This window comes from Eschrichtius robustus, chromosome 20, assembly GCF_028021215.1.
Source record: "Eschrichtius robustus isolate mEscRob2 chromosome 20, mEscRob2.pri, whole genome shotgun sequence".
NCBI lineage: Eukaryota > Metazoa > Chordata > Mammalia > Artiodactyla > Eschrichtiidae > Eschrichtius > Eschrichtius robustus.
In genome coordinates, this window is record NC_090843.1 from 1,952,783 (window position 1) to 1,980,728 (window position 27,946).

Sequence of the window (27,946 nt, forward strand, 5' to 3'; positions counted from 1 at the left end):
TCCCACCACCCCCCTTCCCCCCTTGTTAACCATAAGTTTGTTCTCTACATCTGTGACTTTATTTCTGCTTTGCCGATACGTTCATCTGTACCGTTTTTCTAGATTCCACATGTAAGCAATATTAAACGATATTTGTTTTTCTCTTTCTGACTTACTTCACTCTGTATGACAGTCTCTAGGTCCATCCATGTCTCTGCAAATGGCACTATTTCATTCCTTTTTATTAGAGCCCCCTAGCTCTTAGGTAGGTCTGCAGGGATGTCCCTGTGAGTGATTCTAACACAGACATCCAGTGAGCACTCTGAGTGCCAGGCCCTCTACGTGCATTACCTGTGTCTTTCGTCCACACTGCCACCCAGTGAGGCAGGTACTATTATTGTCATGCCCATTTTATTTTTATTTTTTTGGCCACACTGCGAGGCTTGCTGGATCTTAGCTCCCTGACCAGGGATTGAACCCGTGCCCCCTGCAGTGGGAGGGCGGAGTCCTAACCACTGGACTGCCAGGGAAGTCCCCTATCATGCCCATTTTAGAGAACAGAAAACTGAGGGCTAGAGAGACAGATGGCCGAGCTGAGATTGGAGCCCAGGCAACACCTGGCTGCAGAGCCTGGGTGCTGCTCCTGTAGGAAATGCAGGTGGGGCCTGAAGGCGGAACAGGTAGGCAGAGGGGGCGGGCTGCATGGGAGGCTGCCGGGGCTCGGGCTGGGCTGGGCTGGGCGGCTCTTGACCCCAGCACGGCCAGGGAGAGAGCCTGGGGACAGCCGGGGCCAACACTGTCTCGATCTTCCTGCAGCGTGCTGGACATCTTCCCCACCGTGGTGGCCCTGGCTGGGGCCAGCCTGCCCCGAGGCCGACGCTTTGACGGTCTGGATGCCTCGGAGGTGCTGTTCGGCGGGGCGCAGGCCGGGCACAGGGTAAGTGGAGGTGGCACGTGTCCCACCTGGGCTTCTCCAGAGGCGGGCCCCCTGCCCCTCATCGGGGCCTGGCTGCCTCTGCGCAAACAGAACCATCGTCAGAAGATGCCTGCAAGTGGCCACTGGAGATGCAGTTTGTCAGCCGCCGAGGGGTGATTCCTTTGGGATGAACGTGTCCTTCCGCTCCCCCCTTCTTCCCGAGTCAGTCCAGTTCATCAGTGCAGATTTCTGTGCGGCAGTTTTGGTGTAGGGTGGGCGTCCGTTGGGGCTTATTCCCTATACCGAATGACTTTTTTTCCCCTCACCATCATTTAATTTTCTGACACGCCCTAGGCACGCGGCACATTTTTGTTGGATGGGGTGCATGACCTGTGTCTGTGCGTTGTGTATCGTGGGGCTCCCCCACCAAAACGGAGCTTCCCAAGGTCAGGGAGCTCACCATGGAATTCTCAGAACACCCAACACAGGGTCTGGCGTCCGGCCAGCGTGCAGTAAACGAGAACTGGATGAGTAAACAAATGAACGAAAGATGCCCTCCCTGGGTGGCAGGGCCGGTCCTGGAGGGCTCAGCACACACACGGCCCTCCAGCCCCCAGGGTCCCCTCTTCGGGGTGCTCTGAAGCCCTCGGTGGCAGCGACAGCCAGGAAGTGTCAGGCCGGGTGGCCTTTCCCTGTCTTTCTGTGTGTTTTACTTTTGCCAAAAGGAAGAGGAAGTGGGAGGAGGGAAGGAGGCCGGCGGAACCCGGAGCTCTTCTGGAAGGCCCTGTGAGCCCGGCTCCTCGGTTAGGGACCCACACATCAAAGGGTTTATTTCTGGCTTTACTGCAGTCACATGGAAGTGAGTCAAATGTCCTGGGGCAGTTCCTGAGGCTGCCCTTCCCCACGGCCGGCACACTGGTCCTGAGCGGCCACCAGGGCTTCTCCACGATGCTCGGAGTGGCCCCTGGAGCAGGATGGCTCCTCCCGGCCTATCTGACCCCCTGGAGCTGCAGACCCTTCCAGGCCGAGCCCTGCCTCCCGCAGGACAGCCAAGCAGGAAGGTGGCTTCCGCCTCTGGCTGGGAGTTCGCAGTATGTGACCCTGGGGGGTTATCGACGACGTCAGCAGAGAGATGCTCCCGTGTGTTTATGACCACGGCCGCGCGCAGAATGATCGGGGTCACCAGGAAGCGCTTCAAGGACTGTGGGCTCCTTGACGTTGTCCGTCCACGGGGGGAGGCCAGCTCCCGGGCGCGGAACTTCCGCTTCCAGACGGCAGAGAGCTCGCCGTCTTCCTCAAGCCGCCGCTTCCCGCGGACCCACGGAGGCCCCGCTCGGGGCTTCGCGGCTGCTGGTCTGGGCCCCCAGGGGACTGGGCCCAGGGACCGGCAGGAGAGCCAGATACGAGCCGCAACACCGGCTGGGGTTTTCGTGGGGACGTGTGATGTGTGTGGGATACCCCATGGCCCGGGAGGGGACAGCTGCCACTCGCCGCTCGCCCAGAGCTCTGGTGGCACCTTCCAGGGTAGAGGCACGTGGGCACTGGCACCTGTGGGCCCGGCCCAGCCTCCCAGAAGACTGGACTCCTGCAGCGTTAGTCCAGACACCTTAGAGGTCAACGTAGGTCGCCGCTGGCCCCGGATTCAGCCGCTACGGAGACCGGAGTACGTTGTCTCGAGTCTGCTGATGGAGGGCCAGGAGGGAAAAATATACGAGTGACTGTAGAAATATACATACCTATGCACACATATACACGTGGGTACACACACACGAGCACACATTCGCGTGCTTTTTGTCTTTGGTTTTTGGTTTTTGGTGCAGCTTGCAGGATCTTAGTTCCCCGACCAGGGATCAAACCTGGCGCCCCCAGAGTTGAAGCGTGGAGTCTTAACCACAGACCGCCAGGGAAGTCCCTTGTTTTTGTTTTGGTATTCAGTAATCATTTATTGAGTAACTATCACGTGCAAGGCACTGTATCATTCTGGGACATCCAACTGTGTATAACAGCCTTAAAGGTTAGACTTAAACATTGCCACCTGTTTGGAACATTCCTTAATACTCAAATTAGAATATATTGATTAGTTCCCACAGCATACACATATATATTTTAATAAACACAGCTGTGTTCACCCTTAGGTATATGCTGGGCTTACAAGATTCGAGTATGGGTTGGTTTAGAAAACCATTCCAGTTTCAAGAAGCTCAAAGTAACTCCTAGACCGTCATCTCAAAACAATATGCAAAAAGTCTCAGCGGTTGGGTTCTTCCCTATTTTGCAAACGAGTAACGGAAAGTCGAAGAGCTGAAACAACCTAGGGCCACGTAGCCCTGGCACCCTCCCCGGGTCCTGCGCGGAGAGGTTTACAAGCAAATGCTGGGCTGTAGGTCTTCCTGCTGAGCGGTCTCACCACCCACTTCATGGACAGCTAGGGTCGCTGATGCCATGCTGGGTATTCCTGCACCTGCAGACTGTTCTGCTTCTGATCCGGAGGGGTCTGTGTCCAGGCAACGAGGGCAACCACAAAGGGGGAGAGGGGAGCGGGCAGGAGAGGGTGCACAGCCTGGGGGCAGGCATCCCACTCTAGGCTCGCCTGCTTCCCGGATGGAATTTGGAGGTTGCAGCACCACTGCTGGTCAAGTCCTACCTCAGCCCCAGGTTGCCATGACCGAGTCCAGAAACTGTCAGCCCAGGGAAGGCTTCTTAATGGCTCTGCATCTGTGCTGTCACGACCAGTCTGGGGCTGTGTGGTCATACAAGGCTTGGTCCATCCCTGGAGACCATACATTGTAGAAACGGAAGTCGGGTCTTGGTCTCTGCACCGCTGATCACTTCTCTTAGGGATAAGGGAGGCCCCCTAGTGGCAAAAGATGCTGTCCGGAGCGGCTGGCACGAGGCTGACGGCCTTTGGAGACCTGCGTCTGTGCACCCCGACCTGAAGGGGTGGGAGACCCCTCCTTCTGGGGTGGGCACCAGCCTCCAGAGAGGTAAGGAGATGCTCCCTGCTTGAAAAAGCAAAACAAAAGAAAACAAAGCAAACAGGTAAGAAAGGCAACCAAGAAGATGCAACATGTTTGCAGAAGATAAAGTTATCTTTGAAATTCGGACCGGGTGTCCTCTGGAGAGGAAATGTCTTCAGCTGTGATTCATGTGTAAATTTGCCAGCCTCCTTCCTATGTTGATATAAACAAGAACGCCATAATCAGTCTGCTCAGAGGGGAAAAGAAGGGCATATACGAGTTCTCCAAAATCCATCCGCCCTCCTGAGAGCTCTTGGATTCTGGAAGTGGCGCCTGGTAACACCAAATGAATATCCAGCACACGGCAGCCCCCGCCTATGGAATTTCTGTTTCTGTTACCGAGCCATAATGTCAATGGCTCGAACCCGCGGGCCTGGACTCCCATCTCCTGGATGTCTGAGTACATCCTAGATCTGTTGACAATAGATTTCCCAAATCCCCCACTTCCTGCCCTCTCCAGAAGGAAACAAAACAGCCTCCTGTGGTGAGAGGCTTGGCTTCCTTCAGGGTTGGAAGAAGTGAGGGTTTTGAGTTACGACTTCTCTTCCTGTTTGGAAGGAGCCTGCTGTCATCACGCCGGCTGGGGACCTGGCAGGCCCTGTCACGAGAGCACGGAAGCAGCAGGTGTGGGAGGAGCCCCACCCTCGCTGGCATCCTTTCAGAGCCGGGAAACTTGGGGGGACAGCCGTTTACCGCTCCAACAGATGTTTCTCATTTTTTTTTTTTTTTTTTTTAGCTCCATGGAAACTTTGAATCACGTAAGCGCCTTTCCAGTGATATATATCGGTCATGATTCATACCAAGGCGGTCTCACGTTTCCAGCCCAAAGCCACCAACTTACCGAGGATGCTGGTCATTTATTTTCTACCACACCTTGTCCTTGGGAACCCTGAACTAGGTGTTTCCATTCTGGAGGGTGATACTTTTTATTTTTTGGGGGGGGGCCACGCCACTTGACTTGCAGGATCTTAGTTCCCTGACCAGCGATCGAACCCGTGCCCCCTGCAGTGGAAGCGTGGAGTTGGAAGGTGATTCCTTCATTGATGACTTGCTCGGTCTGAGTGCGGTAGGACGGAGTCAAAGGTGATCTGTGTTTGGAGGGAAGGCCGTGCCCAGTTCTGGAGAAATCACACGGAGACGCCCTCACGTGAGAGTCAGAGAGTCGACTGGATGCTGAAGAAGCCGTTTTTCAAAGAGATCCAAGGATCACCACCAATCTGTGTCAGGCTCCCTGGGAATATTTCTAAAACATGCAGATCCCAGGCCCCGTCTTGACCCTGAGGGGTGGGGCTCAGGCGGGGGCTGGCCTCCTGGGTGGGTGACCACTGCTGTCACAGAGGGACCCGCACTTAGAAGGACCCTGTGTTTGCTTTAAAGCACATGTGCTGTGGCCACCTTGAAATTCTTAATTTGTGTGTGTGTGTGGGGGGGGGGTTAGTAATTAAAAGAAAATAGCTTTTTAAGAAATTTATTTTGGGACATCCCTGGTGACGCAGTGGTTAAGAATCCGCCTACCAAGGCAGGGGACACAGGTTCGAGCCCTGGTCCGGGAAGATCCCACGTGCCGCGGAGCAACTAAGCCCGTGCGCCGCAACTACTGAGCCTGCGCTCTAGAGCCCGCAAGCCACAACTACTGAGCCCACGTGCCACAACTACTGAAACCCACGTGCCTAGAGCCCGTGCTCCACAGCAAGAGAAGCCACCGCAATGAGAAGCCCGCGCACCTCACCGAAGAGTAGCCCCTGCTTGCCGCAACTAGAGAAAGCCCACGTGCAGCAACGAAGACCCAACGCAGCCAAAAATAAATAAATAAATGAATAAAAATTTAAAAAGAAAAGGAAATTTATTTTGCTGAAGTATAGTTGATGTACAATGTTGGGTTAATTTCTGCTGCACAGCAAAGTGATTCGGTTATACACATATATACATTCTTTTTCATATTCTTTTCCATTATGGTTTGTCACAGGATATTTAGTATAATTCCTTGTGCTATACAGTTGAAATTCTTAATTTTTGGACAAGGTTTCTCTCATTCTCATCTTGCACTGGACCCTGCAGATGACATGGCTAGTACTGGCCTAGGAATCCAAGCAGAGCTGTAACCCACTCCGATTAATTGACTAGCAAAACAGCTCTTTCACACAGGCTCCCGGGAGTTGGATGGTGTAGACCACAGGCCTGTGTCTGTGTTTGGGGCTGGGCTGGGTGTCAGAGGGTGGGTTTGGCGGGTGATGGGGAACAGGGACGCTACAAAGAAAGTAATGCTGAGGCTTCCCTGGCGGTCCAGTGGTTAAGATTCTGCCCTTCCAATGGAACTAAGATCCCGCGTGCCGCGCAGCGCGGCCAAAAAAGAGAAAAAAGAAAGTAATGCTTTCCAGGGAGCCTCTAGCATGGTTTTCTTATTTGTAAGCCCTGCCCCCCTTTCCCAGGTGCTGTTTCACCCCAACAGTGGGGCGGCCGGAGAGGACGGAGCCCTTCAGACTGTCCGCCTGGAGCGGTACAAGGCCTTCTTCGTCACCGGTGAGTTACTGAGGGGCCCTGTCCCACCCGGACTCTCGCTCAGGCCTCCAGGATGATGTGGGCTGCCCCCTTTCAGGGTGCTCTCAGCATCTCTGATGGTGCCACCCCAAACCCGGGCCCAGGAGGAGGGCTCAACACGCAAGGGCCCTGCCCAGGCCCTCTGCACCTACAGGTACGCTCATAAGGCCTTTCTGCTGTTCGCCTAGGTCTCCAGCCAGCTCAGAGCTGGTCCAGCACATCCACAATGTCCAGTTTTTCACGTGAAAAACATTTCATCCCACGGTTATGCTTTCAATGCCAGTCTGGCTGAACATTCAGTGGGAGCTTAGAGATATTTTGAAGCAAGAGACTGTTTCAGAAAATAGATGTTCGAGGTCTATTTAGCAAACCCAAGTCTCTCTCCTTCTTGGCTCACCCTGTGACCGTCTTAAACGTATATTTTAGAAAGGTGATAGCAGATCAGCATGGTTCTCAAAGTCTTGCAATGGCTTTTTGCTTCCAACTGAATTCGGACTCCCTCCACCCTGGCTCCCTGTACTTTCCTAGTCTTAGTTCTCCAAGAGCGACGGTCCTTTTCCTTGGCCTCCAGATTAAAATCCCTCTCAGCTTTTAAGGCCACCTGCATTGTAGAACTTCTCGTCTTCCCAGCGGGGTAGGATATGGAGAACTCCGGTATTTACCACACTCTGCCATATATGCCAGTTATTTAAGTACATCTTTTATTTCTTCTAGTAGCTTTAAGCTCTCTAAACTCAGCCTCTGTAAGCTCTTTAATCATTGTTGTCTTGACATGCTTGGCACAGAATCTTGCATCTGGTAGGAACCCTAACACTTTCTTTTAATGAATGAAAAACAAGCTCCCCCCAACGCCCCACACCCCCCCAAAAAAAAACCCTCACCCAAATCTGGGATCTGATGTGGATTCCAATTTGATTCAGTTATTTATTTTTTTTAACTCAATTTCTTTTTTTTAAATGAATTTATTTATTTATGTATTTATTTAATTTATTTATTTTTGGCTGTGTTGAGTCTTCGTTTCTGCGCGCAGGCTTTCTCTAGTTGCGGTGAGCGGGGGCTACTCTTCGTTGCCGTGTGCGGGCTTCTCATAGGGGTGGCGTCTCTTGTTGCGGAGCATGGGCTCTAAACACACGGGCTTCAGTAGTTGTGGCTCTCGGTCTCTAGAGCGCAGGCTCAGTAGTTGCGGCGCACGGGCTTAGTTGCTCCACGGCATGTGGGATCTTCCCAGACCAGGGCCCGAACCTGTGTCCCCTGCGTTGGCAGGCGGATTCTTAACCACTGTGCCACCAGGGAAGTCCTGATTCACTTATTTAAGGTTAGAGCTTTCCAAAGAATTATATAATAAAGAAGAAAAATTTATTTGCCCTGAGGGTGAACAAGTGACCCCAAAGAAAACGTGGCATAAAAACCAAACAAGTTTTTTGAGTTCATCACTTGAAGGATATTAAAAATGCCACAAGAATCTTCGACTTTCCAAGACCTAAAGTGCAAACCAGTGAGATGTTTGTTATTCTTTCAGATGGAAAGTGTCTAGATTACAGCCCTTACATTACTCTATCTCAGAGGTATGGTCTCTCCAGGCTGAGTTAATTTCAGAAGTCATAACCCAGCCAGAAAGCCCTTGTCTTCACAGTGCTGGGATCATAAACGCTACTATGAAGTAATAGGACTGTTTGAAATGATCACAGTCAGACAGGAATTATGATACCCAGGGGAGGTCTGTTCTTCTGAGGCATCACCGAACTCCCAGGAAAGTTAGCAAGGGAAGAATGGAAATCTCAACAGATGGGAGGCGAATAGGATGAAATAGGATGAAGCCTGGATGTGCTCTGATTCCTCCTTTCCCCCATCCCCGTCCCTGAAAATCTGCGTGCTAATTACATAAAACTGCTTTGGGTTAAGTGAGGTGAACTGACATCTACTCCATTAGATCAGAGAAAGATGTGTGTGTCCCTCTATGATGAGGGTGTGATTTTTGGGGTCGTGAACTAGGAGCAGCTTTAAAAGGCAGCTAGTCTGTTTTGGTGTGTGGCCTAGAATTAAGTGATCTTATTGTTTTTTCCTTTTTCAAAAGAGTAATTGAGGGAAACTTTACACACAGTGAAAGCCACAGACCTAAACGGCATGATTTGATGAGTTATTATAAATGTATATACTTGCATAAGGACCCTCTTAATGCTGTGAATTACATCGATTGGTTTTCAGATGTTAGGTCAACTTTACATTCCTGGATAAATTCAGTTGTGATGTATTCTTCTTTTTATATATTGATGGATTTGATTTGCCGAGATTTTGTCTGTGATTTTCCTTTCCTGCAATGTCTGTGTCGGGGTTAGGTATCAGGGTTTTGCTAACCTTGGGAAATTAGTTGGGAAGTGTTCCCTTCTCTGTTTTCTGGAAGGGGCTATAGGAGATTGGTATTATTTCTTTCATGTCTGATTGAATTCATCTGTGAAACTCTTTGGACCTGGAGGTTTCTTGATGGAAAAGTTCTTGGTTATCAATTTAATTTCTTTAATAGGTATAGGGCTATTCAGATTTTTAATTTCTTCTTGTATCAGCTTTGGTAAGTTGTTAAAATAATTTGTCCATTTCATCTGAGTTGTCAAATTTACTGGCCTAAAATTGTTCATAATATTCCCTCATTATCCTTTTAATTAATCTTTAATGAAGCAACTTTTTTTTTTTTTTGAAGCAACTTTTATCTCTGTTAATTTCCTTTATCGTTTTCTATGTCATGATTCCTGCTTTTATTTCCATTCCTTCTTTACTTACTTTACTCTCCTTATTCTAGTTTACTAAAGAGGACATTTATATAATTAATTTTAAACCTTTCTCATGTTCAAATATAAGCGTTTATAGCTACAGTTTTCCCTTTAAGCATTGCTTTATCTGTATCTCCCAAATTCTGTGTTTTACTTTCATTATCTAGTTGGAAATATTTTCTAGTATCTTGTCTAATTTCTTCCTTGACTCATAGGTCACTTAGAAAGCTGTTGCTTAATTTCCAAATTTTGGGGGCCTTTTTTAGCTCTCTTATCTTTGTCATTTCTAATTTAATTTTATTGTGATCAGAAAACATACTCTGGAAGTTTTCAGTCTTTTGAAACTTACTGAGACTTAATTTTATAGCCCTGCAGATGGTCTGCCTAGGTGAACATACCATGTGGAAGTGAAGCAAATGTGTATTCTGCAGTTCTTGTGTATAATGTTCCATAAATTTCAATCAGGTGGAGGTGTTGATAGTTGTTTAGATCATCTATATCCCTCCCGGCTTTTTGTCTAGCTGTTCTATCAATTATTGAGAGAAGCGTTTTAAAAATCTCCATTTAGGATGTAGATTGTCTATATTTCCCTTTAGTTTTGTCTTCCTTAAAAACTGACTCTTGATCCTTGTGAAATATCCCTCGTTATCTTGGTACTCCATATCGTGAAGTATGTTTTGTCTAATGTTAACATAGCCACTCCAGTTTCCTGTGCTTACTGTTTGTGTGATATATCTATTTTGTTCCTTTCAACTCAACTGCTTTTATATTTAAAATGCATCTCTGTAGGCAGGAAAGAAAGGAATCTTGCTTTTTCACCCAGTTTGATAAGGCTCTGCTTTTTAACTGGAGAGTTTTGACCATTTGCTTTTCTCTATATAAGATCATTTCATCAACAAATAGAGGTGGTTTTACTTTTTCCTCCCCAGTCTGCATGCCTTCTGTTTCTGGGTCTTGCCTAATTTCTTCTGGCTAGAACCTCCAGTACAATGTTGAATAAAAGTGGTGACAGTGGACATTCGTGTCTTGTTCTTGATCTTAGGGAGAAAGCTTTCAGTCTTTCCTCACTAAGCATGATGTTAGCTCTGGGTTTCCCACAGATAATTTTTATCAGGTTGAGGAAGTTCCTTTTTATTCCTAGTTTCTTGAGTGTTTATATCATGACAGAGTGTGGGATTTTGTCAAATGCTTTTTCTGCATCTACTGAGATGATCATGTTTTTGTCTTTTGTTCTATGAATATACATTGCTTTACACTGACTGATTTTCATATGTTGAACCAACCTTGCATCCGTGGGATAAATCCCACTTGGACATGGTGTATAATCCTTTTTATATGCTGCTGAAATCAGTTTGCTAGTATTTACCGAGGTTTTTTTTTTTTGTATCTCTATTGTCTGCAAGCCAGGGAAGAGAACCCTCGCCAGAAACCAAATTTTCAAGAACCTTGATCTTGGACTTGTAGCCTCCAGAACTGTGAGAAGATAAATTTCTATTATTTAAGCCACCCAGTCTATGGTATTTTGTTATGGCAGCCTAGGCTGACTAAAATAGCATTTTAAGGCTTCTCCACGTCTTTTCATGGCTTGAGCTTATTTGTTTTCAATGCTGAATAAAATATTCTATTGCCTGGACATACCACAGTTTATTTATGCATTCACCCACTGAAGAAAATCTTGCTTGCTTCCAAGTTTTCGCAATTATGAGTAAACCGTTTTGACAGTTATGCTGTAAACATCCACGTGGGGGTCTTTTTGTGGACATAAACTCATTTGAGTAAATAACAAGAAGTGTGACTGCTAGATCGTACGGTTAGAGTGTATTTAATTTTGTAAGAAACCACCCAGGTGTCTTGCAAAGTCGTGGCACTGTTCCGCATCCCCCCCAGCAGTGAACGACAGTTCCTGCTGCCCCACAGCCTCAACAGCATTTGGTGTTGCCACCGTTTGTCGTTTTGGCCACTCTAATAGGTGTGTCCTGGGGTCTTATTCAGTTTGCAACCACTGATGACGTACAGCGTTGCGCACCCTTGCATATGCTTGTCCGCTAACTGCGTGTCTCCTTGGGTGAGGTGCCGTTCAGGTTCTCCTTCTCACCATCCTGATTGTTGAGATTGAAGAGTCCTTTGTGTATTTTGGATAACAGCCCTTTATCAGATATGCCTTGTGAAAGAATGTTCTTCTCATCTGTGGCTTGACTTCTTGTTCTCTTGACAGGGTCTTACCCAGGGTCTCTGAGCTTCCTTGATCTGCGGTTTGGTGTCTGACATGAATTTGGAGGAAATCTCAGTCATTATAGTTGCATAGATTTCTTCTGTTCCTTTCACTCATTCTTCTCTTTCTAGGGTCCCCGTTACACTTTTTGTAGTTTCCTCACAGTTCTTGGATATTCTGCTCTGCGTTTTGCAGATTTTTTCCCCTCTTTGCTTTTCGACTTTGGAAGCTTCTTTTGAGATACCCTCAAGCTCAGAGATTCTGTCCTCAGCCGTGGAATCTACAAACGAGCCCATCAAAGGCATTCTTATTCTTATTTCTGTTACAGTGTTTTTGATCACTGGCGTTTATTTTTTTCTTTTTTCTTAGGATTTTCATCTAAAAGATGACTCCCACCCCCCATGGGGTTTTTAACTCTTAGACTCACCCACACTGAGCCTCGTGACATTTGTTAATCACAGTTTGGGTTTTCCTACCAGGGCACTGGTTCCCAGAGGTGCCTGCTTGTGGGTTTCTGCTCTGGTATGTTGTGATTCTCTGTATTCACCTGTCTGTCTCCAGTTTGGGGGGCAGAGGTTTGCCCTGTGACCTCACTTCTCTGATGGATCTAAGAAGAGTCACTGACTTTTTAGTTTTGTTCAGCTTTTTGCTTGTTAGGATGGAGGGCTGACTTCCAAAGCTCCGAATGCTGGACCAGAAACTAGAAGTTTCCTATTGAGTCGTTTTTAAAAACTGGACATTGTGTGTGATGCATTGTAGAGATTCTGACTTTCAGTCTGAGGAGTGTTGACTTTGGTTCTCACGGGCAGTTAATTACTGCCTAATCCCCTTAAACTTGAGGAGGCTTGATTTTATGCTTTGTCAGAACTGGGCTCTGTTGGATTTTATTCTTAATCTTAGGTAAACGCCTTCATTCCGGGATACAGTCTTTACTCCTAGCATGAACCTTTTGGGACTTCAATGGAAAATATGAAGTGTTTATCAAGCCTTCCTAACTTAACAGAATTCACACTCTAAATTCTACCTTCCCTGCACTGGGTAGCGCAGAAACGCCTGCTGGGCTCTTCAGACTTGTAGCTGTTGCTAGAATCTGTGCATGCCCAGCTCAGGGGTCAGCCAAGGTTTTGAAGGGAGTTTATTTGCAGATCTTAAGCCTTCCCCTCTCCGGCTCTCTCCTTCCCAGGATTTTGCCCACCAATTTTCATCCGTGGTGGCAGCTCTGAACTCTGTCCCCTGACACCTCATGCCAAAGAGACCGCAGCCCCCTCCTGGGGCTTTAGCTGCTCCACGCTGCTCTGACTGGGTGGGTAGGGGGGTGTCCCCAGGGGAAAACACTTAAACACAGACCCCGCCCCATGCGGCCTCCTGCTTTCAAAAATCAAAATTCCTTTCTGCCTGCGTGGATGATTTTCTGGTGCCTTCAACTGGTTGGTTTTTTTCCGTATGTTGCCTAGAACTTAAAATTGTCATCTATGGGAGGATGAGTTTTATGTGAGCTACTCCACTATTCCCTTAAGTGGAAGCCTTTAATTTTTGTAAGAGGAGTCAGTCCCCACCTTCGCTTGACTGATTGCCAGAGCTCACGTCACCTCTGTTTATTGGCAAAGAAGAAGAGCCAACTTCAACTCCAAACACTAGGCAACGACTCTCTCTCTGTTGGACAAACTGAAATCCATCCCAGGAGGAGAAGCAATACCAGAGGGCTTCCTGAAGGCGGCGTGATCTACCCATTCTTCCCTCTCAGTGTTTCACACTTTACGTTTCTGTTCAGATTGGCCCAGAGTGAAAGCTGCATCCTCCCGTGGTGTGACTGTGGCTCCTTCGTGGAGATTTGCCTTTACTGAATTGCACTTGGGCTTCAGGCTCTCAGCTTGTAGCGGGGGGTGGGATAGAAAGTTGTCAGCTGGACCGTCCTCATCACACAGCTGTGCTTTTCGTAAGGATGCTGTCGAGCGTTCCATCCCACAGGGTCCCCTGTAGGAGGGGCCGGTGGAAAAAATTCTCTCACCCCTCAGGGCTCTGCTTCCCCCTGAGCGGCTGGTGAATGTCTACCTTGTTCACGTTTCCCTGCTAAGGGGACCAGAGGCAAAGGAAGTGTTCAGGATTGCCTGTGTGTCCCAGGGCTGTCCTCTGCCTGAATTCCTTTTGTTGATATAATTATATTGTATTTACTCCTGTCAGAAGCCTTAACTACTTTTTGTACGGAAAAGGGGGGGAAAAAAAGTCATCTGAATCATTAACAGCCAAGGAGGCTGCCATTGCCCCAAATGTTTTCGTCACCCGTCTTCGGGGACCGCCGTAACAGCCAGATTCTAACTCAGACAAGAAGCTGAACCGCAGCCTAAAGGGAAACGACTTCCCTGGCCTCCCTGCCTAATTTGCCAAATTGAGTGTCCTGTGGACTCAAGAAATCAATTTTCAAAAGACACATCACATTTGCTCCCAGAGGGTAGAGGGGGAAGATACTTGAGTCAGTGTCTTAGCGGCTCTGAGGCAAGTCCCAGGAGCAGGTCCAGATGCTTCTGGATGACAGAGCATCACGGATGCTCGAGGCCGTTGCTCTGGCAGGGAGCGCGGTCGCTGCAACACTGGAGTCCTGGTGTGTTTGCACTCGCTTGTACTCTGGCGCTGGGCTTGACGGGGTCTCTGTTGTCACCCGCTCCAGGTGGGGCCAGAGCCTGCGATGGCAGCGTCGGGCCCGAGTGGCACCACGAGCCCCCCCTCATCTTTAACCTGGACGGTGATGTCGCAGAAGCCGCGCCTCTGGAGCGGGGCAGTGCCGAGTACCAGAGGGTGCTGCCCGAGGTCAGAGCGGCTCTCTCGGGGGTCCTTGAAGACATTGCCGGCGACAACATCTCCCGGGCGGATTACAGTCAGGACCCTGCCGTGGCTCCCTGCTGTAATCCCCGCCAAACCGCCTGCCGCTGCCAGGCCGCGTGACGGAAATCCCGGGAAGCGAGACGGGCGGGCTCGCATCCCGACTGCGGTTTTGCCCACTTCGCAGTGATGTGTGCTTTAAAAGTGAGGCTCAGAAGTTTGTTTTGAAGCCACCACTCCGTGTCCCCCGCTGTCCCTTCCGCGTGCCGGCTTGAGGGCATGCCGAGCCCGAGCTGTAAGAAAAGGCACCTGGGCTTTGGAGTCAGGAGTCAGACCAGGTCCAAGCCCCAGCTTTTGAACTTGGGCAATTATTTAACCTAACCCGCAGGCTGATCTTGAGGATGAAACGGGTGATACGTGAAAGCGCCTGCCTGGCACGTGACGTGACACCGAGCAGGCACTCGATACGTTTTAGTTGCCGTTTTGTTTTACACGCGCCCAGTTCTGCCGGTCGTTTGAACAGAGGCGCATCCCGGCTGGCGTCTAGAGCAGCACCTCGCCGTCTTCCACAGGCGCACAGATCACCTGGGAGCTTGTGGCCGTGCACACTCTGACCAGGTGGGCTGGGGGGCCTGAGGGGCTCCGCGTCTGGGAAGCTCCCCAGGGGATGCTCCCCTGAGCAGCACGGGGGGTGCAGACCTGACAAGGTGAGAGCTGCTTCCAGGTCACGAGCAGCAGGGCCCACAGAAGTCCGCGGCCCTCCCCACCTGCCACCACCCCGTGCGACAGGTCAAACGCGGCTGTATTTTAAAGATTTTAGGGGTGCTTCCTGCTTTCTGAAACCACAAAGAAGTAAAGTTTTAAAGCCTCAAAAGAGATTGCCATGGTTTTATTATCAGTGTCCTAAATGGGACTGAAAGGTCATAAATGATTTATTCCAATCACTGCAAAAACCTTTTGCCTGGCTAAAATAGCCTCTCTGTGTCATAGACAAGAAATACCGTTCAGAGAGATTCTCCTGTAAGTACGTTTTTACGCAGCACACGCTTTCGAAAGGATGCTCTTTGTAATATAAAATTAGGGTTATAGACCAAGATGGTTCGTCCACGTGGACGCTCTGGCTGGGACACACTTGCAACAACGGCAGGACATGGGTTCGCAGCAGCTCCCGCACCCACCGGCCACCGGGGCTGAGAAGAGCCTGCTGGGCAGCCAGCCGCGTCCCGGGTTCCTGACCCCCCATTCTGCTCACACAACCGCACGCCTTGCATCCGCCTTCCCGGGCGTCTCCAAAACCGCCTGGCAGGGGCGGTCTTGCTGCTCATCAGGACTGCTTCGTTTTGCCCTTCTGATCGCCGCGGCACAAGACTATCTACCGAAATCAAAACAGAACGGCCTTACTCTTTCCGGGAAGGGGCTGGCGGGCAGGCTGCACCGCCAGCAGACCTGTGCCCACGCGGGGGCAGGCTGGGCCCTGCAGAGCTTTCCCGCCTGTGTCCACAGGCCGACCCTCGCGTGTGGTCAAGGAAGAGTCACCCGTCTTCTTTAGGTGTAGACGAGGTGGCACAGTTTCCGAAAATACTTTTTGTGAAAATGTATGTGTGTATTGATATGTATATGGGTTGCTTTTTGTTTTTTGTTTATTTTTTTTAAGGCTCATCTTACTTGTAAACACAGACTGCTAAATCACCATGAAAATGTCAGTAAATACCCTTGGTCCCAAGAGTAAGACGAATGTCAGAATATATGCAGACTTGTCAAGGTTGGCTTGTTACTGAAACCAAAGCTACTCCCTTCCTGAATACAGCATCTTTCTAAGGGACCAGAAATGATCAATTCTGTTTTCTCTCATCGTGCTTGGAGCAAAGTAAATCCCGAGGAGATGAGAAGGATCATACCCAGGTTAGTGTCAGTGTATTTGAAAAAGAAGACCAGCACTGATGACCCAGCGAGCCCCTCCGGAGATTATCCGAGCAAAGCTAGGCTCGTGTCCGGGAGAAGCTGAGACCCCAAGACCCGTCAGGATCCCGGAAGGTGTTAAGGAATGTGGGGAGAGATGAGGATTCTGGACAGATGTTTGCAACAGGCATGACAGTTCAGAACCGAGGCAGAGAGAGGAAGTTGCTTAGCGTCTCCAGCGGACTCTTACTGCCAGTGAGGACATGACTAATATGGTCCCTCTTGCGAGAACATCCCGGGGGCACTCAGGCCCCTGATCCTTGTGCGCTGAGATGCAGAAGCCCACCCGCTACCCCATCGCTCTGCCTGCAGGCATGAGGGCAGGGCTGGGGTCTGATGGTCTCCGAGACCCCTACCACCGGCGCTGCGCACGGGGGCTGCTCCGAAATTGCTAGGGCCTAGCGACCGTTCTGGGGAAGCTCGTTCAGTGATCGACACTCAATGGCAGGAAGCCTTCCTTCTACATAAATAAAAATCGACGCAGTTTAAACCGACTTCCACTCATTTGGTCCTTACGAGGGAGACAGGACGAATGGCTTGTACCAGGCTTCCTGGCACCGAATAAGCAAACAGGCCTTTCATTTTAGTGCTAGTTCTTAAGCGTCTCCAATTTTTTTTTTTTAACTCCAAATGATCTGCATGGTGTACGTATTATCTGATACAGGTTTTCTTTGGCAAGGGATCACCTTCTGAATGCCGATATCCAAATTCTGTAAATACAAGAGGTTTCGAGGTCTACTCTGATTACAGTTAAGTATCTAACAATCTAATAATCTTTTATAGCAGTCACAGACTTTTACCAAAATTGCTGATTCCATTAGATTCCACATGTATACCCACTGCATCTGACCTGCTCTGGTTCCCGGAAGATACAACTTCAGATAAATGACCACCAACTTTTGGGGGGGACAGAAAAGCCCCGCTATAGCGAGTAGGGGCAAGAGAACCCAAAAGCAAAACAACTGGTCTCTTGGGAGGTCTACTGGGAGACGTTTTTAAATGTATAATTAGTATTTTTAAGAATGACTGCTTTCCACCCCTAAAATGTAAACTTTACTGGTTGGCACTGTATTTGACAACCTATTAAAAGCCAGAAATGCCAATCTTAAGCTGCAACCCACAGAGCCCTTTGGGAAGCCAGGAACACGGCCCTGCAGTCCTGCACGAAGGGTCCCACAGCAGCTTTTGTTTTTCTTTTACTAGACTTACTAGATTGTCCTATGGATCTCTGCAAGAGAAAGCCAGACCCGCACTCCATCCTTTGGCAAATGGAATCCAACTGACCCAGAATCATGACCAAGAGAAAACACTGCAGCCCAAGATCTATGCCCAATGGCTACTTCTCTCTGCTTCCAGGAGGGACAGTCAGCTGACTCTCCAAGCCTTGGCCTAAACACTGCTTCCATCTCGAAACGACTTCAAGTGGACCGTCTGGGCTGTTTTCCGACTGAAGCTCATAAGAGGGGTCCCTATGTTGCCCTGAACGGAAGCTTGAAGAATCAGAAGCAGGGGGGCAAGCTTCTCTTCACCCCAGGATGCTGAGAGGAGGCACGCCCAGCGCCCGGCTAAGCCTGGGCGCTCGCTGCCAGGAGGGCTGAAGCAGGGTGCTGGGGACCCCGGCCAGAGGCGCCCAGGGGGCTTCCCACCGCCGCTCCACTCTCCGAGTGGCTGCTAAGTAACAGGGGTCGGCCCCGCCAGAGCCGGAGGAGGGCGAGCGCCCAGCCCTGTCGGAGCGTCACCTTCAGCATCACAAGAGCAGCGATACTCTGCTCAGAGCACCTCAGGAACCGCGGGAAACTAAGAGCTTAGGCGGACAAGTTTCTCCCTGTGAGCAGCAGAGAGTGCTAAAGAAGCAAAGGCAAGGGGTCCGGGCCTCTGAACGCGGGGAGGCCGCCAAGGCTCCCTGGGCGAGTACGTGGATACCCTACCACTGTCGGGGGGGGCTAGTCTGGGGGCCTGAGGCTTCCCGGGTGTTAGGGGAGGAGCAGCTGTTACAGACGGGACAGCAGGGAAAGGACTCCGCCCCGCGCACAGGCGCGGCTTCTGTCTACGCGCGCGGACTGGCGCCCTTAAGGGTTCCCGACGCTCACAGGCGGGAACTCGTTCTCGTCATCGAGACACACTGGCCCCGCCGCAAACTCGTGTTCGGGGATGACCTCTCCTCGGAGCGCCCCGCCATCCTCAGAATAACCTGGAAACCAACAGTGAGACGTGAGAGAAGCCACGGGGTCTGTTCTTAGGCCGTGACCCCGGGGCCGGGCCCCAGCAAAGCAAGCACCCGGGGACCCACGGGACAGACTGTGCTTCCGACGAGTCTGAATCCTCACCGTTTACGGCCCGAAGCCCCTGGACGGCTGGTCTCCTCCACCCGCCTGCCCCCGGCTCCTCCAACTTTCCACCTGATTACAAACCGTCCAGGAGGCAAAGGGTTCCCACTACTTGTTGGGGAGGCGACCACTGGGGGCTCTGCCGGCCCTGTTCTGGGACCCGCGTTTAAGGCTATGCCCACGGCCTCATCTGGAGGAGACACGTGGTTCAGGGGGAGCGCTCCGTCCACAGGCAGTGGTGACGGGAGAAGAGGGCCGCTGTCACACAGGTCCCCCCGTGCCCGCTCACCTGGCACCGTGGAGGCTGCAGATGGGCTTGGTCTGGCTACAGTTGCTGCATAAGACTGAGGTAATGAAGGTCTGAGGTCATTTTCTTTATTCTCGTCGGCAGTTCCTGAGCCAAGCAAGCTAATTGCAGCGATGAAGGGGGGGAAGGAAGAGACAAAGAGGTCACCTCACGCCCAGGACGCTTCCAACAGGCAGAGCGCCCGGAAGCCCGTGCTGGGCCCCTGGAGTTCAGGGCATACACCTGTCAGTTCCCTGCCAGGTCAGCGTGGACCAGCCTGACCTTCACCTGCCAATCACGGGATTTCTCATCTCTGGCGTTTAGTAAACCGAGATCGGTCCTGTGCTCCTCCTGGCACGCGCAGGCAGGGGCACCCGGGAGCCCCAGGTGAGGGGGCAGTGGCAGCTCAGGGCATCCTGTCCGCAGCAGGAGGTCGCCCTGCCCTTGGCCGCAGAGGTCAGGAGAACATCTCAATTCAGTTTGGTACACGGCTCTGAGCGCCTGTTACGTCTGAGGGACCCCGGGAGGAGGAGGGCCCAGCAGGGAGATCCCATTTTGCATGCTATGGAGCCCCACGTGAGCCCAGCACCGAGCAGGGCCCCCTCTGGCTCTGCCCCTGGGCCCGCCCCTGAAGGAGGAAGGGAAGCCAGAGCCCTGAGGCTGGTCGCTCTTCTGGGCTGAGGGGCGCGCACAACACAGCCGGCTCTTGAAAGGCCGGCTTTCTGAAAACTGGGCTCTTCACCTGTGGGTCTTGATTAAGACGCAGTCTCCTCCATCCTGAGGGTCCAAGTTGTAGATGTAGAGGTGTCCACTGGATGATGCCACCAGGAGCCTCGGCAGCTTCTGGATCCTAAGGGCCAAGAAGACATGTGCTGGGACGACAACGTACATGGTGGCAGACCCGCTTCCAGGGAGGAAGCCCCCCCCCACCCCCGGGGGCATCACCGGCGTCTTGTCCCGATATCCACGAACCCGCAGCCCGCTGACCCCCGAGTCTGGGTTTCTGGCGATTTCCTCGCGTTGTGTCCTAGGGATCTAGCTTGAGGATGACTTCTTGTCTTTGACCATAATTGTGTGGGTGAGACAAAAGGATATGCATACACCCTGCTGCTCTGTGAGGTTCCCCTGCCAACAAAAGCGTCCGCCTACCTGCCTTATGTGTGTCTCTGCCTTTAACAGCAGAAGGAAGGACGCAGGTGCAAAACTGGCCCCCATCTTTGCTGGCTAGTTTTACAAAATTTTTCAAATGTTCGGCTTTAATAAACACTTTTTAATGTCTTAGATAAAACACCTGTCGACCCCATAGGTATCTGGACCTAGACTTTGGAACTAGAGCCTTTTTACATAATTCCGTGAAAATGGGAACTGTCTTCAAGACAGTGTCACTGGAACGAGAGGGTTAAAATTCCCATGGCAGCTTCCAGCTCAGCTTCCCAGCCCCCGGAGAAAGGGTCCCACCGGACGGGAAAGCAGCTGGCCGGCCGCGGGGTGTGCCGCGGGTCCTGACCTTGCGTGCCCTTCTTGGCTCCCTTCTCTTGCCTTTCTTTTAAACCTGTCTGTGTGTCTGGGGCAAGTAAACCTGTGCTTTGGGGAAGCAAATCTGTGATGGTTTGTGCCTGATGAGGGGTGGCGCTGCACGTACGTAGAGAGGGTGCAGATGTTCCTGTGCCCAGAGAAGCCCAGGCGCCCGGTGGCAAAGGCCCTGTCCTGGTTCATCATGTCGGACACCTGGGTGGGGAGGTAGTTGGTCGCAGCCATGAACATCTTTCCCACGTAGCTGGTCCAGGTCGAGGGCTCCTCTGGTTGGCTGGGGAGCAAGGCACAGGCGAGGGTGAGGCTGAGCCGCCCCCTGGCAGCCGTCCAACATCCCCGGCCGACGCCGGGAGCCGCGCTCACCGCAGTGGGAAGGGACTGTGCCCTGGCATGACGTTCCGCCCACCCGAACGCTCGGGACGTGCCATCCCGGCCGTACCCAGAGGGCGTCAAGGGCTCGTGTGTCCTTCGGAAGAGCCATTGCCCGGCCGTTAAGAGGTTCCCGGTGCGACGGCCTTCCTGCATTAAGCGAGCTCAATCTGACCATCAGTCTGATTTCTAGGTCCCTGGAAGGGGGCTGGGCAGCGAGTGAGCTGGAATCAGTCCCTGCACTCTGTAACCTAAGCCCCGGCCTGTTCTGGGCTCACGGAAGAAAAGAACAGGCCGATCTCAGCGTCAAGGCCTCCCAGCCAGACTGCGTGGGAAGCAAACCTCCGGGCACAATGCTTGGACAGGTGTTTGGTTACAGCCCTCGAGCCACCTGGGTGGGTGCTGGCAACGCACAAAGGTGGGGGGAATTCAGAGGGACCCGGTGTGCCCCCTGCAGTCCCCGCGCCCCATCCTGGGGTCTCTGGCAGACAAGGGGGACGGCTCTGTGGTGAGACGCGGGTGGGCAGGGTGGACACTCGCCTCTGAGCCGAGCGGCCCGGCGACGACCAGGGTGGCCGCGTGCGCCCCAGGCACCCCGGCCGAGAGGCCGCTTGTCCCGGGGACGCGTGCTGGCGAGGGACACGGCCCGCAGCTCCGAAGCCCTGGGGCTTGTTCCTGCCTGTGGCCACCTGGACAAACCTCCCTGGGCCTCGAGGGTCTCGTCTGGGGGCGACGGGCGCTTCCAGGCTCCCGCCGTCCCCCTCACCTCCTGAGCGTCGTGGGACACACCTGCGCGGCTCGCCCTGGCGCGCTGCGCTGAGGGTGGGCTGTCACCGGGAGGTACCGACCACACCCAGGTCCTGCATCCGAGGCGGGGCGCAGCACAGATGTAGAAGGGAGGAGGCGTGAGTGCCCCAGGACAGGGCCCGGGCCGGGCGACTCCCAGACCGCAGAGGAGGGAGGGGTGGAGGGCGCTCCTTCCCCCCTCACATCCCGCCGTCCTCACTGGGGACGACGGGGACCATCAGGGTCCCCTGCCCGTGAGAACTAAAGCGGCAGCGCAGCGTGGGGCTGGCGCACGGCGAGTGCTCTCTCATAAGAGGGCGTCTCTGGGGCTGGCGGGACTGAAGAGGCTTGGGGGGTGGTCGCCGGGCTGGGCCCCGAGGCAGGTCTGTCTCCGAGCGGGGTCGGGGCAGCAGGAGGAGGGCCCATCAGATGCTCCGGACACGCGTCCGAGAGTCAGGGCCACACTGGGCCGGCCCAGGGGGCAGAGGCAGGGAGGCCTCAGCTCAGGCAAGGTGCGGCGAGAAAAGCCTCGATATCATACGGCGCTTGCTGTTCTTTCTGACTCACTTCGCTTAGTCTGACCATCTATAGCAATCTAAACTGCGACCCAGATGAACTCATCTACAACACAGAAACAGATTCACAGACACAGAGAAGAGGCTGGTGGTTGCCGACGGGGAGGGGTGGGCAAGGGATGGGGTGGGAGGGTGGGATGAGCAGAGGCAAACTCTTGTGTACAGGATGGAGAAACAGCAAGGCCCTACTGTAGAGCACAGGGGACTGCCTTCCACATCCTGGGATGAACCAGAAGGGAAAAGAATATGAGAAAGAATGTGTGTGTGTGTGTGTGTGTGTAACTAAATCACTGAGCTGTACAGCAGACATTAACACAGCATGGTAAATCAGCTCTACTTCGGGACTTCCCTGGTGGTCCAGTGGTAAAGAATCCGCCTTCCAATGCAGCGGACGCGGGTTCGATCCCTGGTCGGGGAACTAAGATCCCACATGCCGTGGGGCAACGAAGCCCACGACGTGCCGCAAATTACAGAGCCCATGTGTCCTGGAGCCCGCGTGCCGCAACTAAGACCCGATGCAGCCAAAAATCAAAAAACCAAAGAAACACTATACTTCAACGTGTATCTGATATCTCTACAGTGATTGAGAAAACAATAATGCAGATTAAATTTTTAAGTGTGTTGTGTCTGTAGCCATTAGTTGTGAATGCCAAAGACAAAGAAATAATATTCCTGTAGTTGTTTGGGAAAAGGGAGGGAGGGAGGGAGGGAAGGAGGGAGGGAGGGAGGGAGGGAAGGAGGGAGGGAGGGAGGGAGGGAAGGAAGGAAGGAAGGAAGGAAGGAAGGAAGGCAGGCAGGCAGGCCTCGAATGCCAGGCTGGAGGATCTGGGACTTTACTCCTGAGGGCAAAGGGGAATGAAGGTGTCTGAAGACGCAGGGGCAGGTTCCAAGGATTAGTCCAGCAAGAAGACGTATGATGGTCAGAAGAGGCTACAAGGAGTGAGACCAAGGAAGGGAGGCCCGGGTCAGGGCGGTGGCCAGAGAGGTGGGAGCGAGGCAGAGGCAGAGGCAGAGGCGTCTCGTGCGGTACGAGTCATCGCTTCATGGCCAGGGCGGGCTGGGGGGATGTGGAGAGTGACGGAAGGTGTGTTCCTGGTGACCTGAGACGGACAGAAGCAGGTGAGCCTGGAGGCGGAAGTGAGCCCAAGTGGCCACTTCCCACCTTAAGCACCAATAAGAGACTCGGATGGAGATGTGACCAAGGCAGCGGCGTGGGGTCCCTGGATCCCGGGACCTGGGGGTGGCAGGGCGCCCGGCTGGTTCTGCCGCCACGGGGGCCCGAACCCAGCACGACTGAGGACGGATTAAAGCTCCGGCAGAGAGTGGGGCCTATGGTGTAGAGGCTGTCCGAGAAGGGATAGAAACGTCCAGAAGACAGATGACATCTATTTAAAAGCTTAGAGGGCGAGCAGCGTGCTTTGGGGCACGCACACGCGGGGGCGGATGCTGGAAGGGCTCCAGGCACAGTGAGGAGCGAGGGGGGGCAGCATCTAGTGTTTCACGCCCCTGCGGGGCCAAGGTTCCAGAGAGGACGCGAGAGCAGCCCCTGGCCAGTGGCTGGAGCCAGGGCCCAACGGTCACTGGGTGCCCCGGGAGGGAGGGAGGGAGGGAGCTCCAGACGGTGTGGGACAGAGGCCGGCACCATGTCACACACACACACAGACACACACACACACAGAGACACAGAGACACACACACAGACACACAGAGACACACACAGAGACACAGAGACACACACACAGACACACACAGAGACACAGAGACACACAGAGACACACACATAGACACACAGACACACACACAGATACACAGATACACACACAGAGACACACACACAGACACACACAGACACACAGACACACACACACACAGACACACAGACACACACACAATGGGGGCCGGGTTCTGTATCTCCCTGAGCGGGTGGAAGGGCTCTTCCCGTGGAAGCCCCACTCGCGGGGGGGAGCCGGTCTCTCGTGGTACCAGGCGAGGCCCAGCAGAGGAGGCCACACCTGGGACACGGAGCTGAGCGTCGCCGGAGTCGCCTCCTGGCGGGGTGAGATGCGGCGCTTTCACGCGGACCCCGGGTTTGGAGACGGAGGCCGGCTCCAGGCGAGACGCGGAACTTCTCTGAACCCGTTCCCTCAGTCGTGAGGCTCCCAGCCCGCCTGCCTTCTGGAAACGCCTGGGCAGCGAGGGGCCGGAGAGTGTCGGGAGGCTCCGCGGGACCCGGACAAGCGGCCCTGCTGCTGAGGCCACCACCGCCTTCTGGGCGTCCCTGAGCTGATCGCTAACACTTCACGTTTCCATTTCCTACAGCGACCCTAGGGGGGGTGTCAGGAGACACGCGGTGTCCGAAGGCCCCCTAGGAAGGTGTGAGCCGTGTCCTGGGCTGCGCGGGGCAGGGTCTGGGCCCCAGGGGCAGGCTGGGTGCCGTGGCACTGCCACGGCCGAGGCCTGGGTGGAGGAGACCCTTCACCGCTTTCCCGGGAGAAACGGGCTGCACCTGCACTGGTGCCCACACGACAGCGGGCGGAATCCCTAGGAGGGGCCCCAGGGTGCCACGGCCTGGTCCCCGGAGCCTGTGCCAGCGAGGAGGCCGCAGCCCCGTGACTGTGTCGCGTCGTACGGCCCAGGTGACTGTGGGGGGAGATGACCCAGACGGCTTTAGCCAAAATCGCACGAGCCTTAAAAGCAGAGGGCTTTCCCCAGCCAGAGGCAGGAGGGAAATTCAGAGGAATCAGGAGCTTGAGAAGGAATCGGCGCGACCTTGCCGGTTTGAAGGCCGTGTGAGGAGGGACGAGGAGCCGGAGGCCATCGGGGGGGCAGGGGCTTCGCTGCTGCAACGCGAGGGCCTGAATTCCTGCCGATGACCAGGACGACCCGGAACGGGGAGGGCCCCGAGCTCAGGCAGGCGGCGGGCAACACCTGCACCGCAGCCTCGCGACCCTGAGTGCAGCCCGAGCCCTGCCACCCCGGGCGGCCGACCCTGCCTGGCAGCACCACGGGGCCGTGAACGCGTGCTGCTTTACGCCATGAAGTTTGTGATGATCTATTGCAGCGGCAACAGGAAACAGACACGCGCACCCCTGGCTGCAGCCCAGCACACGCTTTACGCTGTCGACCCCACTCCTCTCCTCTCACGGGCACAGCAGCGGCCCTGGAAGGATCTGCCAGGCCCTCAGTGCTGGGGGTGACGAATACACGCAGACCCCGGAGACGCTGCGGGGTCAGCTCCAGACCCCAGCGATAAAGCATGTCGCACACGTGCGTATAAAAGTGATGTTTACACTATCCTGCAGTCTAGTAAGCGTGCAGTGGCATGATGTCTAACAAACAACGTGCGGGACTTCCCTGGTGGTCCAGTGGTTAGGACTCCGTGCTTGCATTGCAGGGGGCATGGGTTCAGTCCCTGGTCGGGGAACTAAGATCCTGCATGCCTCACGGCACGGCCAAAAAAGAAAGTACAGTACTTGGAGCCAGATTACAGAGATTCGTATCTGAGCCCCACCTCAAAAAAACTCAATTTGATAAAATAAAAAAAAAATGTGCATTCCTTACTTCTGACCATCATGTGGGCCTTCAGTGAGTCGTAATCTTTTTGCAATGGTAACATCAAAGATCACTGATCACAGGTCACCACGACAAATAGAATAATCATGAAAAAGCTTGAAAAATGTTGAGGGTGATCAAAACGTGACACAGAGACATGAAGTGAGCAAAGGCTCTGGGGAAAATGGCACCGATGGACTTGCTCGAGGCAGGGCTGCCACAAACCTTCAGTTTGTAAAAAACGCAGAATCTGCGAAGCACAACAAAGCTCGAAGCGACAACACGAGGTTGGCCTGTGCATCACGGTATTTGTAGCGAGACTAGCAAACACTCTCTAGCGTTTACTCCGTGCCCGGCACGACGCTGCGTGCCTTCAGTCCAGGCACTCACAACAGGCCTGAGAGGCGTATATGATCATTAATATTTTAGGTTTGGCGGACGAGGAAACAGAAGTACAGACAGATTAGATCACCTGCCCGAGGCCTTGCCGCTCACACGGGGCAGAGCCGGGCTGCAAACTCAGGAGGGCGACCCCAGCTCACATCACCTAGTCTTTGCTGACACTCACTCCCCATGTTGGTGGGGACAGAACGAGTAAAGCCAAGTCCGTGGCGTTGACAGAGAGAAGAAGTCACGTGCGCTGGCGGGACAACCAGGATCTGACTCCTTTAGTGTAACGAGCGTTTCGTGTCCTACCTGCTGGCGAGGTGCTCCAGCTTGAAGATGTGTACAGTCTCCGTGTTGCTTGAAGCACAGAGGAGCTGCGAGTCCATGCTGAAAGCCAGAGAGCTGATCGTCACGTACCTGGAAACACAGCCACACAGGGATGGGTGAGCCCGGGGAACGAGGGTAACAGCCTGAGAGTACAAAAGTCAGCTCCACGTATATATGTAAGAAAACCTACATGTATCCCGAAGAGTTTGAGCACAGGCAGACCTCGTTTTATTGGGCTTCGCTTTAGGATGCTTCGCAGATACTGCGTTTCTTTTACAAACTGAAGGTTTGTGGCAGCCCTGCCTCGAGCAAGTCCATCGGTGCCATTTCCCATACAGCCTTTGCTCGCTTCGTGTCTCTGTGTCACGTTTTGATCACCCTCAACATTTCTCAAGCTTTTTCATGATTATTCTATTTGTCGTGGTGACCTGTGATCAGTGGTCTTTGGTGTGACGACTGCAAACAGATTACGACTCGCTGAAGGCTCGGGTGATGGTCAGCATTGTTTAGCAATACAGCATTTTTAAAATTAAGGCATGTACATTTTTTTTTTTTTAGACTCATGCCATCATCGCACACTTAACAGACTGCAGAATAGTGTAAACATCACTTTCATAGGTACGAGGAAACCAAGAAATGTGCGTGACGCGCTTTATGGTGATACTGGCTTTACTGCGGTGGTCTGGGATGGAACCCACGCCATCTCCGAGGTCTGCCTGTGTTTTCTAAAATCCCTTCGACACTGTATCATTCATACTTTGAAATTAACATCGGAAAGAGTCACACTGGGTCGCTTCTCAGGTGAGAAGAAACCAAGCATCGCCCCTTCCGGTCCCGTTGGAAGTCTTCCGTCTGCGAGCCCTACAGCAGATAGGACCCAGACCATCACACTTCTCTATTTCGCGGGGGGGAGGATCCGCAGTTACTTTCGGGCTGTGACTCCCTCGCCCGTCTCACTTCTCCGCGACGGGCCGCCCTGGGGCGCGTCAAGAAAGGGCTCCCCAGGCTGGAGGCCCGGGTCACAAAGCCCCCTCGGCTCTCAGGTGTTCTGAGTGCTCAGCGGGGCCTCTAGTCAGTCACCTGAGAAAGGACCATCATCCCCCCTCCCGGGCAGGGCGAGGGGCGCACACAGCCCCTCTGTCCTCTCCCCGGACGGCTGCCAGCCGTCCGCCGCAGGACCCCTGTGCGTACTCTACAATGGGTTTGTACGACGAGCACAGACCTTTTCATGCCTCTCCGAAACTCATAGAGCTTCTGCCCATCGGGAACCGAGAACACCCGGATGACAGTGCCCTGGAAGAGAAAGCAGGTAGGCGTTTCGCACCATGAATGGCTTCAGGCAGACACGTCCCTTTGGAGACGAGCTTGTTTGCTTGGCTTTGAGCGTCTGTCTCAGGAGAGGAAGCAGCCAGGGCTGTGCACAGAGGCTCTTCTGCGTGCATGCTGCATAAACCGTTCTTGGAAGGCGAGTAGAACAGCCTCTGTCTCCCTGCCCCTCCCCACCCGAGCCCAAGGCGCTGGCGCGCCCGTTCAGTCTGCTCTGGCCCCCGCAGACATTCAATCTCTGCCCGTCAAAAATACACCTGTTTTCCGTGGCATCT

The 27,946-nt window shown here is 53.1% G+C and overlaps 2 protein-coding genes across 5 annotated transcripts in view; one reads left to right on the top strand and one right to left on the bottom strand.

The window, feature by feature from the left end:
* ARSG (arylsulfatase G) overlaps positions 1-16,834 on the top strand; it is a 118,655-nt gene extending 101,821 nt beyond the window's left edge. For 3 of the 4 annotated variants that reach the window (XM_068530576.1, XM_068530577.1, XM_068530578.1), the window contains exons 10-12: positions 796-916; positions 6,342-6,432; positions 14,093-16,834. In XM_068530576.1, the coding sequence (XP_068386677.1) occupies positions 796-916; positions 6,342-6,432; positions 14,093-14,367 (487 nt within the window). In that variant the 3' untranslated portion in view covers positions 14,368-16,834. Of the gene's footprint in view, positions 1-795; positions 917-4,648; positions 4,726-6,341; positions 6,433-14,092 lie in introns of those variants that run through there. The other variant, XM_068530579.1, reaches the window with a different exon arrangement.
* A 552-nt stretch (positions 16,835-17,386) lies between these two features.
* The window catches only part of WIPI1 (WD repeat domain, phosphoinositide interacting 1), a 28,255-nt gene continuing 17,695 nt past the window's right edge, over positions 17,387-27,946 (bottom strand). Inside the window, exons 7-12 of the mRNA XM_068530581.1 lie at positions 27,568-27,638; positions 26,328-26,435; positions 20,459-20,623; positions 19,559-19,666; positions 18,820-18,938; positions 17,387-18,394 (exon numbers count right to left, since the gene is read on the bottom strand). Of these exons, the coding sequence (XP_068386682.1) occupies positions 18,273-18,394; positions 18,820-18,938; positions 19,559-19,666; positions 20,459-20,623; positions 26,328-26,435; positions 27,568-27,638 (693 nt within the window). The 3' untranslated portion in view covers positions 17,387-18,272. The remainder of the gene's footprint in view (positions 18,395-18,819; positions 18,939-19,558; positions 19,667-20,458; positions 20,624-26,327; positions 26,436-27,567; positions 27,639-27,946) is intronic.